The 16,637-nt window shown below is 68.3% G+C and overlaps 1 protein-coding gene across 5 annotated transcripts; it reads left to right on the forward strand.

The window, feature by feature from the left end:
* Positions 1-12: 12 nt before the first annotated feature.
* BCAN (brevican) lies at positions 13-16,000 on the forward strand. 5 transcript variants are annotated; one of them, XM_083813092.1, is made up of 16 exons: positions 14-1,105; positions 2,186-2,431; positions 6,860-6,952; positions 7,062-7,454; positions 7,642-7,816; positions 7,928-8,055; positions 8,789-9,082; positions 10,153-10,596; positions 11,121-11,294; positions 11,475-11,939; positions 13,727-13,834; positions 13,997-14,155; positions 14,839-14,921; positions 15,212-15,356; positions 15,525-15,707; positions 15,814-16,000. In XM_083813092.1, exons 1-16 carry the CDS (start codon positions 1,102-1,104, stop codon positions 15,837-15,839), a joined length of 3,120 nt encoding a protein of 1,039 aa, XP_083669218.1. In that variant the 5' UTR covers positions 14-1,101; the 3' UTR covers positions 15,840-16,000. The 5 variants fall into 5 exon arrangements, with proteins under 5 accessions (XP_083669217.1, XP_083669220.1, XP_083669219.1 ...); XM_083813091.1 differs by having other exon boundaries at positions 13-1,105; positions 11,121-11,939; XM_083813095.1 differs by lacking the exon at positions 8,789-9,082 and having other exon boundaries at positions 15-1,105.
* Positions 16,001-16,637: the final 637 nt, after the last annotated feature.

Here is a 16,637-nt window from a genome sequence, read left to right on the forward strand (position 1 = left end):
CCCTCTTCCTCCCCGAGGCTCTCCTTTGGCTTTCCCTGCCGTGCCCCCGTCCCCTCGTCCCCGTGACAATCCGGCAGGGCTCAGTGGGACACCCCAAAACCCCCGTGGTGGGCAGCGTGCCCCCTGCTCCCCTGCTTGGGGGCTGCACAGGGGGAGCTCCCCGGGGTGGGGGGGTCCGCGTTGTCCCTTCCCCTGTGGGGTCAGGGGTCACCGGGGATGGGGATGTCCCGGTGTCCCTACAGGGCAATCCCGGGGTGGGATGTCCACGTGTCCCTGAGGATGCTCAGGGCCAGGAGCTGCTTGGGATGGGGACATCGGTGTCCCTGGGGGGTGCTCGGGGTCGGGAGCCTCCAGTGTGGGGACATCCGCGTGTCCCTGGGGGGTGCTCGGGGTCGGGATGCCCCCAGGAGGGGAACATCCACGTCCCCAGGCGATGCTTGGGGTTGGGATTTGGCACCCATTTGGCACTTTGACACCCATGTCCCTGAGGGGTGCTCCGGGTTGGGCCCACCAGGACGGGGATGTCCCTCCCTCTGCGGGGTGCTTGGGGGTGGCAGCGGAGGTCAGTCGGGGGGCAGGAGGTTTTGGGGGGCCACAATCCCCCGGCCCCCAGCAGCGCGTGCTGTCACAGGGCTCAGCGGGGTGCCAGCGGGCTTGGCACGGGGTGCTGCTACGTGGCTTCGAGCAGGGCCCCGGCAGCAGCAGGAGGAGGAGGAGGAGGAGGAGGAGGAGGAAGCACAGCTGGGCACGGGGACACTTGCAGCCTCACCACGAAGGGGACGCAGCTGGGGACCACCGGTGTCCGGGAGACACTTTTTGGATGGGGTCCCCACGGGGCCTCCGGTGCTGGGACAAAGGGAAGGGCTGGGAGGGCCCCAACGCCTCCTGTGGGGCTGCGGCAGGGGACGGGGATTCTCTGATGTCTGATAGGGATTGTGCCCCGCAGCCGCCTTGCACTGACCGCTCTCCCTTCCAGGCACCGGCTGTCCCCGGGGCTGTCCCCTCTCACCAGGACGCCCCGGGGACGGCGCGGTGGCCCCGGGGCGCAGCGTGGCGGAGCCGCTTTGCCGAGCCGGCGGGGAACATTTGTTCCCAATTAGGATGGGTAAGGCTCCTCGCTGAGCAGGCGCTTTGCCTTTCCCCCCATCCCCGAGCGTTTGGCCACAAAGTCCCGGGCGCAGGATGTGAGCTCATGGCCGCGCCGGGAGCGAGCGGCCGAGGATCCGCTGGGGGGGCCCGGCTTCACCCCTGCCCGCTGGGACATCCGTCCCTGCGTCCGTCCCCGTGTCCGTCCCGCTACCCGTCCCAGCCCCGTGCCACCACGCCGCGCGCATCGCCCGCCAGCCATGCCGCTAACGAGACCTTCTCCGCCGCTCCTAATTATTTCCCAGGGCGACGGATGATTAATTCTGCTCAGGAGCTGCGGCTTTCTGCAAACTCACCCGAGCAATTATCCGGCAGGCGCCGCGCCGGCCCCCCCGGGGTGGAGGATGCCGCACGCCAGAGAAAGTTTTGAGCGAGATCTGGTTAAAAAAAAAAGCTCCGTCGTGGAGCTCGGCTCTGTGAGGGGGGCAGACCCCAATCCCGGCTGCACCCAGGGCCCCGAATCCAGCCCAGCCCCATCCTGCTCCGCGGGGAGGATCCGGGGCTTGGCGTGCTTAAAGCACCCCCCCGGGAGCAATCTGTGAGCCGCCAGACCTTGAGACGCGTTCATTATCCCAGCCCCGTTGAGATGTCCCTCTTCTCCCATCCCATGGGCTGCAGGTGGGGAAACTGAGGCACGGCGCGTGCCGGGACACCGGCTCTTTTGGGGCTGGTGGAGCCCCCGGACCCCCCGGCCCCACACTGTGCCTCCAGCACACGGGGCTGGCACGGGGTGGGGGGGGGGGTTTGCATGACAAAGCCCCAGCAACCGGGACCCCTGCCCGCAGCCCCCACCCCAATCTGGCTGAAAACGCCAAATATTGGGGTAAGCACCCAAAAAACCGAGGGGCTGCGGTGGGGAGGTTGGGGGGGGGGGGCGGGGTTGGGGTGCCCCTTGCATCCATGGGGTTAACCAACGTGCCCGCCCGGAGCATCCACCGCCCGCCGCACGGGTCCCGTGCCGGCTTTGCCAGGAGGGAGGGAAGGGGAGGGACGAGGCGCCTGCCAGCACGGTAATATATTTTTTTTTTTCCTTAATTAGGGGAAGGAATAAAATATAAAAGGAGGAGGGAAAGAGGAGGAAGAGAAAAAAAAAAAAAAATAGAAGAGCCGCGGCCACGGCCACGCGCGCACACAGAGGGCTCCTCTCTTCTCGCTGCCCGCACTTATGCCCGGTGCGGCTCGCTCCCAGCCCCGCTGCCAACCTGCTGCCGAGCGCTGCCCCGGAGAAGCCGCAGCTCAGCCCCGTGCCGGACCCCCGGAGCCCCCCCCGAGCGCAGCGAGCAAGGTGGGAGACGGGCAAAGGCGCTCGGGGAGCCGGCCGGCGCGGCTGCCGTATTGCGCTATTAATTGCGATTTCTCTTCTCACCTCCGCGCTGGAAGGAAAGCGAGGGGGGGGGCCGGGGGGTTCGGCTCGCCCCGCTCGCAGGGGGGTGAGGATTTTGGGGCTGACCCCCCCCCCCCCGGCGGGGATGCTCCAGCCGGTCCCCGCTTTGTCCTTGGCAGCGTGCGTGCGCTCCGCAAGTTTATTTCGGCGGCTCTGCAGAGCTCGGGAGGGCTCCTGCGAGGAGAGACGGAGAAGAGGCTTCGGGGGGGAGATGCCGGGGAGGGGGGGGGCCAGGGGCTCGCAGCCCCCGAGCGCCCCGTTTTGGGGTCCCCTCCCCACGCAGCCCCCGGAGCCTCTGCACAGGTCCTCGTGCCGAGGAGGCTGCGGTCGGGGCAGCGCCAGGGAGGGAAACTGAGGCACGGAGCTGGGCAGGGGCCCGGCCGCGTCTCCCCGGGGGTTCAGGGGACAAAGTTGCCCCCCGGGGAGAGCCCGGGGCTCGGGGCGGCTGCAGCACCGCAGGGGTTTTCCTTTTTTTCTCGTAGCTCTGCCGGTGTCCCAGAGGGGACAGGAGGGGCCGGGGGAAGACGGGAAGTATTTTGCAGCATTTTTATGGATTTTCCCCGCTGAGCAGCCCCGGAGCGTGCACGCGGAGCACCCAGGGCTGGGGGATTTTCCTGCAAGCCCCTTCCCCAGGCTGGGCGGTTTGTCCCCGGGGGGAGGGCGCTGCCCTTGAGCATCCCCCAGCCGGGGGGGGGGGGGGGCGCAGAGCTCCCCTTGCCCCCATCCCACCGAGCTCTCGATGCTCCCTGGCCGAGAAAAGCCCCGGCAAAACCCAGAACCTGTTGCTTCTCCCCCTGGAGGGGCTGCTGCCCCCTCCGGGCAGGTCCTCGCCCACCTCCTGCGCCACGGCGCGAGGGTGCTCGGGGCATTTTGGGGCTGCTCCGCAGGGACTGGGTTTAACTGGGCAAACTGGGAGCCTGGCTCCTTCCTCGGGGTGCCGTGATCTTGTGCTTCGAGGGAGCATCTCCAGGCGAGGGTGCTGAGGGGCCGGGCGGCACCGCCAGAATCTGGGGCACCCCCCGCTGCTCCTGCCCCGCTTCGTGCCTCAGTTTCCCCGCTGGAGCCCCGCAGCGGCTGGGGGGGGGGGGGGGGGGGGCACAAAACCTCCACGTGCGTGTCCAGGGGGGGTCCCTCGGGGGGCTGCCCACCCGGCTCTGCCCTCCTCGGCTCCACCTCGGGAGCCTCCCCGAGCATCAGGGGCACGTCCCGACCCTACAACAAGGAGCCCCTTTTTCCCCACGCAGACTGGGGGGGGGGGGGGGCGAGCGGCTCCAGCAGCCGGAGGGACCCCCCCCCTTTCCTCCCCACCTGCTTCCTGCCTTTTAGGCTCTGCCAGCGGCCGCTGCCAAGAGGCCGCCGGGCGCTTCCCGCAGCACCCCCTGTGCAGAATGCGACCCTGCCACCCCATCCCACACGGGGGGGCTCGGCGCTGGGAGACACCCCCCCCACCCCCCCCCCAAAGGCCCCGAGCAGGGTGCAGCAGGCGGTGCAGGGTGCGGGAGCGCTTTGCAGCAAGGGGTGTAGGGGGGGGACCGGGACGGGGGAGGCTGGGCACGTGTGCGGGGCCGTCGGGGCGCCCGCAGCCCGGTGCCGGTGGGGACATCGGGGCAGGCTGGAGCGGGGCCAGGCTCTGCCCGCGGCTGCTGACTCATTCTGCAGCTGAGCATCCCTGGAAAGCCGCTGCTCCGCGGCGCTGCCTCGCTGCGGGCTGCCAGGGCACCTTGGGAGCGGGGACGCATCCGGCACGTGCGGGGACGCGGGGGGGGACAAAGCCCCCAGAGGGGTGGCAACGGGGAGGGGAAGGGCCTCGGCTGCGGGGTGCCCGCTCGCAGCAGCTCCCGTGCTTCGCCGCAGCTGAAAGCGGGGCTGGGCTCGGGGGAGAGAGGAAAAGAAAGATCGCTCCCGTCCCGAAGGAGGCCGCGGCTCCATTTTCCGCCCGGTTTCCCATGGAATCGGAGGGCGGCCGGCGGCACCGTCTGTGCGCACGCAAGCGTCTCGTCGCCGTCCCCCAGCCCCTGGCTGTCACCGCGGGGCCGGGATCTCGGAGGTGCCCGAGTCCTGCTCCCTGCCCGCCGAGCGTGTTGGCCACCATCCCCTGGTCCTGCTCCCAGCCTTTCCCCTCCTGACGTGTGGCCTAAAAAATTTTTCCGTTTGTGGCAAAAAAAAAAAAAAAAAAGATTCAAACCCCAAACCTCAGACGGTGACGCCTGAGAGTCTCCTGCCATCACGGGACCCTGTGGGCAGGATGAGGCCAGGTTTAATCCCCCCGCAGCCCCGGCCCCTCGGGCACACGCCGTCCCAGCCATAGAAGGGGAGCAGATGCCCGGTGTCCCCAGCTCGCTGCCTTCCTGCAGACTTTTTATCCCTTGAATTTCCTCCCTGGGGCTTCGTGGGCTGCTCCGGCCGCCGCTCACGCCACCGCGGCGCCTTGGGAACGGGGAGAAAAGGAGCCCGCGACAAAAGCCTGCCTCGCTCCGCCGCGCTGGGGGACGGCGGCCAGCCCCCGCGCTGGAGCCCGGCCACCGTCACCGGGCAGGGGGGAATGGTCCCTCGCTCCGGAGCCGTGGGGCTGAATTCAAATGATCCGGCCAAAGCCGAAAAAGCCCCTGGCTTGGCTCTGGCAGTGCCGGCCAGGTTCTTGGGGAGGTCGTGCTGGGGAAGGGGTGCTAGGGACTGGACGTGCATGGTGCAGGGTGCTAGGGGCTGGATGTGCATGGGGCATGGTTCTAGGGGCTGTACGTGCATGGTGCATGGTGCTAGGGACTGGACGTGCATGGTGCAGGGTGCTAGGGGCTGGATGTGCATGGGGCATGGTTCTAGGGGCTGTACGTGCATGGTGCAGGGTGCTAGGGGCTGGATGTGCATGGTGCAGGGTGCTAGGGGCTGTACGTGCATGGTGCATGGTGCTAGGGACTGGACGTGCATGGTGCAGGGTGCTAGGGGCTGGATGTGCATGGGGCATGGTTCTAGGGGCTGTACGTGCGTGGTGCACAGTGCTAGGGGCTGGATGTGCATGGTGTAGGGTGCTAGGGGCTGTGTGTTCATGGGGCACGGTGCTAGGGGTTGTGCACGCATGGTGCATGGTGCTAGGGGCTGGATGTGCATGGTGCATGGTGCTAAGGGCTATATATGCATGGTGCATGGTGCTAGGCTATCTGTCCTTGCCACTTGGGCTGTATTCACACCCAATTCCCGATGCATCGGCCCCATGGGAACCCCGGGAGCATGGTTTGCAGAGGGATGTGGGCAGCGAGGACATCCTCCCGTCAGCCTGGCTCTGGCAGCCGGCGACCTGGGCCAGAGCTCACCGCGGCGGTGCCAAATCCCCTTCGGTGGCTGCCAAAATCGATTCAGCACAAAGAGCTCGTAAATTACAAAGCCGCTCCGAGGCTCAGGGGCGCTGCGCTCCCGTCCCGGGGCGGCACCGTTACGGGGAGCCGAGGAAACCACTGAGCCCCGACATGCCTCTGCAGCGGGGTGCAGGGATAACGGGGCCGTGCCCTCCTCCTGCAGGGCCAGGCACTGCTCAGGGGCCTCTCTGCATCCTCTCCGCACAGCTGCGAGGTGCCACGGGTGGCCGGAGCCCCTCGGTGACGTCCCCGGCGTCCCCGGGGCTGCTTCTCGGGGCTGGCGACGGCCGCGCTAGCTGCGGGGCTCTCCTTTCAGAGCCGCTCCCCAGCCGGCGGGGGAGAGCCCTTTGTGCCAGGCAGCCTTGAGAGAGGCCCGGGACATAATGGCTGCTTTGCTCAGCCCCGCTTTTCCCAGCCTGAGCGCGGGGAACCTCTGCCGTGAGCTGAATGGCAAAGAGAAGCCCTCCTGCTCCGTCCCTCCCCCTCCGCCCCGCGCTTTTGTGCGCCCTCGGCATCCCCCGGCAGCTCTCCGACCAAAGCCCGCTCCCACACGTGCACAAGTGCATGTGCAAACACGCGTGTGCACCCATGGGCGTGCACGCACACGCATGCAGTGAGGCACGCCGATGTGCGGGCACGCCGAAAAGCCCCCCTTGCACATGTGTGCACATGCGCTCGCCGCCCGCTCCGGGGCTCGGCGGCTCGTTCCTTCGGCCCTGCTCGACACCAGCTATTAAAATCCCGCCGGAGGTTTCTAACTGCGGTGCCTCCGGCCGCGCAGCCCGGCTCTGGCATCGCCTCCTGCCTGGCTGCGCTCAGACTTTCCGTGCCGCCGGGGCCAGGCTGGGCTCTGCCGTCCCCAGGGGACCCGGGGTCTGCGGGCCGAGGTCTCGCCCTCACCCCCATGCTCAGGGAACGGATGTTTTAATTCTCCTTTCCACTTTAAGCACCGCTGCCGGGTTTTGCCTCCCCCTCGCAGGGCACAGGATGGCCTCAGCCCTCCCGCTGCTGCTGCTCTGCGCCTTTGCCCCCGCGGCGGTCCCGGAGGTGCTTGGCCCCGGAGATGGCACAGGTAACGGCGTCACCGCACCTTGCACTTGCCCCTGCCCCACAGCCGGGCTCCGGGGGGGGGGTCTCCACACACCGGCCCCACTCACGTCTCCTCTCCTCTCCCCTCCCAGATGACCTCAAGGCACTGCAGGTCTCCATCCCGCGGCACCCGGCCCTGGACGCCGTGCTGGCGGGGGACGTCACCATCCCCTGCCTCATCACCTACCTCGGGCCCCTGCCCACCGCCGGCACGGCCGGACGCAGGGCGGTGCTGGGCGCCCCCCGGGTCAAGTGGACCTTCATCTCCGAGGGCAGGGAGGTGGAGATCTTGGTAGCACGGGGGGACAGGGTGAAGGTGAGCGAGGACTATCGCCTCCGCGCCTCCCTGCCCATCTTCCACCAGCGCTACACCAACGCCTCGCTGCTGCTCACCGAGCTGCGCCCCAACGACTCGGGGATTTACCGCTGCGACGTGCAGCACGGCATCGAGGACGGCCACGACATCCTCGACCTCAGAGTTAAAGGTACCTGGGGGAGAAGCGGCGGTTTTGGGGGCTGGGGGCACAGACATCCACACCTCGGCTCCCATTTCTCGGCTCTCCGCGGTGGGGCTCAGCAAACCCCTCCTGCGCCCGCGCGCAGGTGCACCCACGTGGGTGGGAGGCCGCTGCGAAGCCCCTCGCCCACCCCGTGCCTCCCTCCCTCCCCCAGGGGTTGTATTTCACTACCGCGAGGGCTCCATGCGCTACGCCTACACCTTCGCCGAGGCGCAGGAGGCGTGCGCCAGAATCGGCGCCCGCATCGCCACCCCCGAGCAGCTGTACGCCGCCTACCTGGGCGGCTACGAGCAGTGCGATGCTGGCTGGATCGCCGACCAGACCGTCAGGTGGGCACCCCCGGCACACGTTTGGCACCCGCGGCACGTGTTTGGCACCCACTGGGGCCCCCTGCGCCCCCCCCGCCATTGCCAACCCCCCACTTTCCTCTCGTGCCCCAGGTACCCCATCCACACGCCCCGCGAGGCTTGTTACGGAGACATGAACGGCTTCCCCGGGGTGAGGAACTACGGGGTGGTGGACCCGGAGGACATGTACGACGTGTACTGCTACGCTGAGGACCTGCCAGGTGCCCGCAAACCCTGCGCCCTTCCCGTCCCTGCTTTTGCGGCCGTGCACTAACCTGGCCCCATAACCCCCCCCCCATCCCACAACCCGACGGGCACCAGCGCACGGGGCCAAGAACTCGGAGGAATTTCCCCAAGCTGTAGGCGCTGCTCATGTCTCCAAAGCCTCTCCGAGACTTTGGGCGCTCCGGTGTGTGCAGGAGGTGGGTGCTGCTGCGCTGCTCCCAAAGCAGGAGCATTTCTGGGGTGGTTTTGCCTCACTCAGCTCCTGGCAGGGGTGCTGGGCTCTCCCCTGCGGCTTGCAGGTCCTCTGAGAAATGTGCCACGTGTGTATTGCTCCGGGCAGGGCAAGGATTTGCTCCTCTGCGGTCCTTTTTAGAGGTGCCTCAATGACTGTAGCGAAGCACTGATGCTTCGCACGGCCAGGGGACCGCTGGTGACCCGGGGCCGTCCCCCTGTGCCACGTCCCCGCTGCGGAGCTGCTCGTGCGTGCACGGAAGCTGCTGCCAGGTGGAAGCAGCAGCCCCCGCGTCGGTCACGTTGTGGTTTTGGGAAGCTTTGGGTCCGCAGCGGGCTTCAGGCAAAGTGCAGGCGGCTCGGGAAAGCAGAGCAGGACACTCAGCAAGGACAGACAGTGCCCCCCCCCCCAGATCCAGCCCTCGCAGCGTGGCAGCCCCAGTTGCGCCCCCGTTCCCGAGCCCTCTCCTGACGCCCTCCTCCTTCCTCTCTTGGCAGGGGAGATCTTTTTGGAGACGGCCCCAGACAAGTTCACGCTGGAGGAGGCGGAGGCGCGCTGCCGGGCGCGGGGCGCGGTGCTGGCGAGCCCGGGGCAGCTCTACGCCGCCTGGAGCGCGGGGCTGGACGCCTGCAGCCCCGGCTGGCTGGCCGACGGCAGCGTCCGCTACCCCATCGTCACCCCACGGGAGCGCTGCGGCGGGGCGCTGCCCGGCGTCAAAACCATCTTCCTCTTCCGCAACCAGACGGGGTTCCCCGATGCCCAGAGCAGATACGATGCGTACTGCTTCCGAGGTAACCGGGGCACCCCTGGGGCGCAGGGCAGGGACTCGGGGTGCAACCTTGCATGGGGACCCCCCCGTGCGCTCGCCGTGCCGCCGCGTCGCGATGGAGCAGGGCTGTCGGCACCGCCTCAGTAGTGCATGACGACCCAGAACAGGGATGCCCTGCATGAGCTCGGTTTTGCACGCCGGTGCGTTGGGATAGGGAGGGGTAACCTGCATGGTCTCAACGCTGCATGCATCGTGACGCAGGACGGGTGCTCTGCATGGTCCTAATAGCGCATCGGGACAGAGTGGGGCTGGCCTGAATGCTGCATGCCGCTATATCGCGATAGAGCAGGGATGTCCCTGTGGCGCCGTCCTTCTGCACGAGCTCAGGGCCGGCTGCGGGGGGCAGCGGCTCTCCCAGGTCGGTGCCGCCAGCCCCGGCCTTGGCGCTGAGGGGGCTGCGTGGGCACGGTTTGGCCCCACACGGCTGCTGGGGGCATTTTGGGGCTCCCTGTGGGCTGCGGGGCGCAGCCTGCCCGGGTTGCAGGGCACACACATCGCAGCCGTGGGTAGGGAACGAGACCAGTGGGTAGCAGCCGTGAGCTCAGCTGGGGTGCCGAGGGCACCCTGCGCACTGGGGGACATCTGCGGTGCCCCAGGAGGGGATGAGCGAGGACAGGGATAGCAGGCAGAGGGACCAACCACCCTCCTGCTGAACCTTCCCCATCCCATCTCCCTGAGAGTCCCCTCAGGGCCATGGGGGCTCGCGGGATGGAGACCCCAGCGCTCTCTCCTGGATCAACCGGACACCACATGCCTCTGTGCCTCAGTTTCCCCCTCAGCAGGGAATCCCACTGCCTCCGAGGCTGGGGCTAGGCAGGATGGACCCGTCCCACAGCGCCGCGACGCCGTCCCCGTAACCCACTAACTCCTGGGACCTGCCAGCTCGGTCAGGGCAAGAGGGGCCTGATCCTGCCCTTTGCGGAGGGGCTCGGGGCTCGAGGAGCAGCGGGTCCCCGAGCAGGTGCCAGGTTGTCCCCAGCTGCCGCGGGGCCAGGACAAGGCAGTAATACCCCACTTTCTTTCTGCCCACAGAAGGGACAAACTCTATCCCTGAGGCCGCAGGAAAATACGGAGCCAGAGAGCCCGAGGGCCTCCAGGAGATTGTTACAGTGGCAGAAAAGCTGGAGGAGCTGCAGCTGCCCAAAGCGCAAGTGGAGATTGAGTCGCGAGGGGCTATTTACGCCGTCCCTTTCTTTAAGGACGTGGCTGACGCTGAGCTGGAAAAGCCGAGCCTGTCCCCCGAAGACGCCCCGGGGCCAGCGGCCTGGCACCCCCCGCTAGCTACCTCCGTGTCCTCAGCTCGAGGACGTCACCCAACCTCTGCCACCCCTTCCCCCATGGCCCCGGCCGTCCCCGAGGCAGGCGTCCCGCTTAGCTGTGGTGCAAAACCGGGGAGCCCGTCCCCTGCAGACGAGGAAGGGGCAACAGGGACGGGTGGAAAGTGCGCAGAGGCCGGGCGAGAGCCGTCCCGCACGGGTAGGTGGAGCGGCCGCTGCAGCGCTCAGGGCTGGGGCGCCGAGAGGAGCCGCAGGGATGCAGGCGCAGAGCTCGCCCGAGGAGCTCGGGGGTGGCCGAGCCGCCTCTGTCCCTTCTGCACCCCACGCAGGGCGCACCCACGGCCGGGCTGGCTCGGCGCAGCGGTGCCAGGCGATGTCTCCGGCGCGCACGTCGCTGGCTCGGGGATGTTGCTCCATCCCTCCCGCGGCCGGGGCAGCGCGGTGCGTTGGGCAGGGTCGGCACCGGAGGGTGCTTTAGCCATGCCAAGAGCCCGAGGAGGGAAAGGAGGTGGCGAGGGGCTGAGCACGACCCTGTTGCGGTGCAGCACGAGATGGCCGAGCCGGAGCGTGCCGCCGGTTCGGAGGGGGAAGCATCCTGGAGCCCTGGGGCTGTTTCTGCCTCCCTGAGCATCTTTGTGCCGGTGTCTCCCTCCCAGCCCTGCGCGCTGAAGCACCCGGTGTGGGTGCAGGCGTCTCACCCCAATTCTGCCTTGCCCTTTGCAGGGGAAGAGGGAGCAGCGCTGGAGCGGCCGCTGGGCTCCGCACCGAGCAGGGACCCCGGGAACACCGCAGCAGAGAGCCCGGGGGGATGGCGAGACCCCGGCCAGCCCACGGAGCCAGACACGGTGGGAGCAGAGGGACCCTCTGACGCCCCGTCCCCAGCGGTGGCCACAGCAGGTGACACAGAGCCACCTGACGGGCAGCCCCGGCCCCCCGGCCCCGCCGCTCCCTCGAGCCTCCCCAGCCGCCCGTGGGAAGCCGTGGGGCGGCCGGCCCTCACCAGGAGCCCCGGGCCACCCGGGCACAGGGACAGCGGGGTGACACCTCCGACCGGTTCCGCTTCTGCCGCCTCGACAGATAGCCAAGAGCCAGCCCTCGGGCCGCACGGCCGCGGGTCCGGTGGGACGAGCAGCCCCGTCCCTGCCGCGGGGGCTGCCGAGGACGCCGAGCTGTCCGGAGACGTGGCCGAAAGCCCCCGGGGGGCGTCCCCGCTGCCCCCCTCACAGCTGCAGGAGGACGGCGAGGAGCAGTCGGGGGCCCTGTGGCTCCCCTCGCCCACAGCCGCAGGGGACGGGGGCACGGTCCCCGCGGCGGAGGCGACGGTGGTCACCCCGTGGCACACCGAGGTGCCCGGCGGCAGCGACGCAGCGGCCACTGGACACGAGGCTGTGCCGCAAACCCCGGGCACTGGAACACCTGCTGCGTCTTCGGAAGAAGAGGAGGAGAAGAAGGAAAAGGAAGAGGAGGAGGAAGAGGAAGAGCGACCCGTGCCCTCTGTCGCAACCGTGGAGGGTTTCCTTGCAGCCGTTCCCGGAGAACCAGGTGGGACCCTCGGGGATGGCCTCACCTCTCCCCGTGCTGGTGTCCCCGGGGTGTCTCCGGCAGGGACCCCGCTGGGGGACCCAGCCCCCAGCACGGCCGCCCCCCTACCCGCCCTCCCCACGGAGCGCGCCAGCCTCGGGGCGGGGGCGAGCTCGGCCGGGGACCCCCGGCACCGCGCAGCCCTCGCGCTGGGGGCAGCGCTGCTGGCTGTGTGCTGGCACTAGACAACAGCAACGCCTTTCCTTCACGCTGTGCTTCCCTCTGTCCGTCCGTCTGTCCGTCTCTTTCCTCTCTCTTTCTCTCTCTCCTCCTCTCTTCGGCTGGGTAAGGGAAGGTTAAAGGTCCGGAGAAGCGCATATTTGTCAAACAAATTGGTCTGAGCTATGCATGCACTTAATTCTCTTCTACTTCTGTGAAGTGTTTTAATGACTGTTTCCATGAAAAAACAATATATATCAAAAGAAGGCCCCAAACCCTCCTCTGACTAACAGTGGTACTAATAAAGGGAATTAAAAGCTTTCTAGAACACGCACCTCGGCTAGCTCTTCCCTTCGTCCTCGCGCCTGCTGCCTCGCTCGCGTTCCCCACTGACGAACTAATCCCCCCGGCCCTGCACCCCCGGCCCTGGACGAGGGCTTTTGGGGGCTGAGCATGATGTGAGCCGGGCGGCTTCCTGTCCCCTATGCCCTGGGGGGGGGGACACCCACGTCCTCGTGCCAGGGAGCACCCCCAAAGTGCACGCAGCCAAGCGCCCCAAAGCGCTGCAGGGTTTTAGGGGGTTGTGGGGTGCACGGGGGCAGTCCCAAGCCCCCTGGGGGCTGAGGTGGGACCCCCACGCCGCGGGAGGCCGGTGGATGCATGAGCTGTGACCTCAACCCAAATCCCCCCGGTCCCCAACTCCGGGATGCTCCCAGCTCCGCGATCAGGCGCTGCCCCGCGTCCCAGGCGGGGTCCCCGGCTGAGCCCCCCGCACAGACGATGCTCTGCAGGGGGTGCCCGGGTCCTGCAGGACCCCCGCACCTTGCAGGACGGCTGCATTTGTCCTGGCAAGGAGAGAGGCACTCAGAGAGAGCCGGACGTGCTCGAGCCTTAAATAGCTCATTCTTCGCCCCGCTGCGCTCCGCTGGAGCTGATCCGCGTGTCCCCAGCACCACGGGGCTGGCACGGAGGGGATGGTAGCGGCAGCAGTCGGGGGGTGTCAAGGACTTTTGCTCCCCGCCCTGCTGGAGCCCTTAATCATGCTCTTGAACCGGGGACGGGTTAATGACCGCGTGCCTTAATGACCGGAACGAGCTGGTGCCAGCCAGGGAAGGGCTTTGCGGGCTGGGGCTGGCGCCGGGCGAGTTCTCAGCCCCGGCCAGGCTGAAGGTGAGAGCGGCGGGGCTGGGGGACAGGCACGAGGCTCGCCTCGCCCCCAGGCTGAGGACGTGCGGCCAGGACGGGCCCACGGGCTTGTCCTTTTTATGTCCCCTCCAAAAGAGCCATCGCGTCGCCGCTCCGACAGCATGAGCTGTCCCCATCCAAGGGCTTGGCACGGCGGTGAGCCCGCCGGTGCGAAGGATGCGCCCAGCTCCCGGATTTGCGCTCCTGGGGGACATCAGAGCCCCAAACCCGGCCAGATGCAAGGGCTCCGGGCACGCCACCGTGCCCCAGACTTTGTGCACGTGGTGGCCAAATCCTGCACCCCGTCGCTGTGGGGTCTGCCCTCCTGCAGCGAGGAGGGGGCCGCGGCGATGCCGGGCGCTACCGAAGCACCGGCGCTGAGCGGGGCCGCCCGTGCCTTGCAGGTGGCTGCGTCCCCAACCCCTGCCTCAACGGAGGGACCTGCACCGAGGACGGCGCCCGCCTCGCCTGCCTCTGCCTGCCCGGCTACGGAGGGAGCAGCTGCGAGAGACGTGAGTCCCGCGGGGCCAACACCATGCCGACCCTGCACGGCAGCCCCGGAGACAGAAGTGTGGGGATCTGGGGTATTTTTTGGGGGGGTTGCTCTCGGGCTGGGCTCCGTGGTGCTGATCCTGTCCTCTCTCCCCCCCCTCTTGCTCCCCACCGCGGTTCAGCGCTGAAGAGGTGCAGCCCCGGCTGGGAGAGCTTCCAGGGAGCCTGCTACAAGCACTTCTCCACCCGGAGGAGCTGGGAGGACGCGGAGACGCAGTGCAGGCACTACGGGGGGCACCTGGCCACCATCCTGACCCCCGAGGAGCAGGACTTCATCAACGGTACGTGGGGCCAGCCCAGCCCCTGCGGACCGTGGGAGCCGCAGGCAGGGGCACACCGTCACCCCCACCCCGCTGGGTTTAAGGTCTGAAAGCTGAGCCAAAAAGTGGCCGAGCTCCTCTCCCCCGGCTGTGCTGTACAGGGACAGGGGGCAGTTGGGACAGGAGGGACAGAGGGACAGAGGGACAGAGGGACAGAGGGACATGGGACACAGGGGACAGCAGGGACAGCAGGGACGGAGGGACAGAGGGACAGAGGGACAGAGGGACATGGGACACGGGACAGCAGGGACAGCAGGGACAGGAGGGACAGAGGGACAGAGGGACAGGAGGGACAGAGGGACAGAGGGACGGAGGGACAGAGGGACAGAGGGACAGAGGGACATGGGACACGGGACAGCAGGGACAGCAGGGACAGGAGGGACAGCGGGGACAGAGGGACAGAGGGACAGCAGGGACAGGGGGAACCAGGGCTCACTGCCCAGGAGGAGCAGCCGGGGACACCAAAGCCACCAGGGACAGGAGGGGACACCGGGGCTCTGCTGCCCTCTCCCGGCGACCCCCCCCCACCCTCCCGGCCTCGCCCGAGCCCGCCCCCCCCCCCCAGATGCAGCCTCCAGCCCTTGAGCCCTGTTTTGGGGGTGCTGGGGGCCGGCTGTGCCCCCCAAGCCCCCCCGTGCCCCCAGACCAGTACCGGGAGTACCAGTGGATCGGCCTGAACGACCGGACCATCGAGGGGGATTTCCAGTGGTCCGACGGGAGCCCCTTGGTAAGTCGGGCTGCCAGCCCTCGCTCCCGTCCCCCCCGGGACGAGAAGCCCCCCCCCGGGCACCTCTTTGTCCTTCTCCATCCTTTGGGACCGATCCCACGGCGTGAGTCAGAGCCTGGCTTTGAAGCCGCTGCCAAAACCGCGGCGGCGCCGAGCATCGCGCCACACCTCGGGCGCAGCAGCCCCGGGGTGTCGGGGTCCCGGGGCCGGCAGCACGGGGATGGGGCCCTGTGTCACCCCAAAAAAAGCGGTCCCCAGCCCCTGTCCCTTCCTGTCGCCCCCCCCTTCAGCTCTATGAGAACTGGCACCCCGGGCAGCCCGACAGCTACTTTCTCTCCGGGGAGAACTGCGTGGTCATCGTGTGGCACGACGGGGGGCAGTGGAGCGACGTCCCCTGCAACTACCACCTGTCCTACACCTGCAAAATGGGGCTGGGTAAGCCGTGCCCCCCCCCCCGCCCCGCCCCGGCCCCAAAACGGGGAGAGGAGAGGGTCTGGGGGCACCCTCCGCTTGCTTGGGGTTTACGCTGGGAACCTGGAGGGTGGCACGGGGGGGGTCCGTCTGGCACAGGGGTGCCCACCCTTGCCCCCCCCCTGCCTGCAGTGCAGTGCGGGCCCCCCCCCGCCGTCAGCAATGCCCACGCCTTCGGCAAAGCCAAGCCGCGCTACGAGGTCGGCTCCACCGCCCGCTACCAGTGCCGCCGCGGCTTCGCCCCGCGCCGCTCGCCCGTCATCCGCTGCCGCGAGGACGGGACGTGGGAGCAGCCCCAGCTCTCCTGCCGCCCTGGTGAGCGCGGGGGGAGGGGCTACGACCCCCTCCCCCTGCATCGCACCCCAGCCTCTCGCCCTTCACCTGGGGATTTTTCTTCTCCTGTTTCCCCCACCTCGTCTAGGGCTGGCTCAGCACCCCGGCGACTGAGCGGGTCCCCGAGGCAGGAGGCTCCCCGGTGGATGGGGATGGCACCGGGACGCCAGCGCGGGCACCGGCGGGGCGAGGAGCCTGCCCTGTGGGTGCCCGCCCTCTGCTTGTTTTATATCTGTACAAAGAAACCCCGATAACTAAAGATCCCCTGAAAAGGAGTCAGCAGCGACCCGCGTGGCGTCTCACCTCGCACGAGGGCTGTTGGGGTCCTGGAGTGACCACAGAGCCAAAATTGAGGGGGATCCTGGGGCGGGGGGGGTCACAGCTTGGAGGTGGCAGCATCATCTCCAGCCTCTTGCTCCCACCTTTGCCCTGTGGGTCCTCGCCCTGTGACAGCAGGACGGGGACACCGAGGCGGTGTCCTGGACACGGCCACGCTGCTGGGAGCGGGCGCACGTCGCCCAAGCCCCCCCGGTGCTGCTGTGGGATTAAAGCAGATAAATGGGTGGCACAGAGCCGTGCCTCGGCCCTTCGGGGCAGCCGAGAGGCAGGGGTACCCAGCCCTGAAAGTGGGAACATGGGGTGCACACCAGTGCTGCTGGCACAGCGACGTCCCCACGGCCACGGAAACAGGGAGGCGCAGCCCAAAGTGTCCCCAAATCCCGGTGGCCGCGGGGACCCGGCAGGGTTTGGGTTGGGAAGCTGCTGCTGGCAGACGTGCAGGAGGCAGGGGGCACCTCGCAGGGCTGGGGCCACCCGTGTCTCCCCACGCTGCTATCTCCAGCACCAGTGCTTTTTATAACTGTCCCCGGCTGTGTCACCAACCCAGAAACCCCCCCAGTGCGGTGCCAGGGA

The sequence above is a fragment of the Anser anser genome, assembly GCF_964211835.1.
Source record: "Anser anser genome assembly, chromosome: 28".
In the NCBI taxonomy this organism is placed as follows: Eukaryota; Metazoa; Chordata; class Aves; order Anseriformes; family Anatidae; genus Anser; species Anser anser.

Bases quoted from the DNA above. Each gene is read 5' to 3' on its own strand.
- BCAN (XM_083813091.1), top strand. The intron at 7,455-7,641 runs GTACCTGGGGGA...TCCCTCCCCCAG, and splicing joins CCTCGACCTCAGAGTTAAAG to GGGTTGTATTTCACTACCGC. The intron at 8,056-8,788 runs GTGCCCGCAAAC...CTCTCTTGGCAG, and splicing joins CTACGCTGAGGACCTGCCAG to GGGAGATCTTTTTGGAGACG.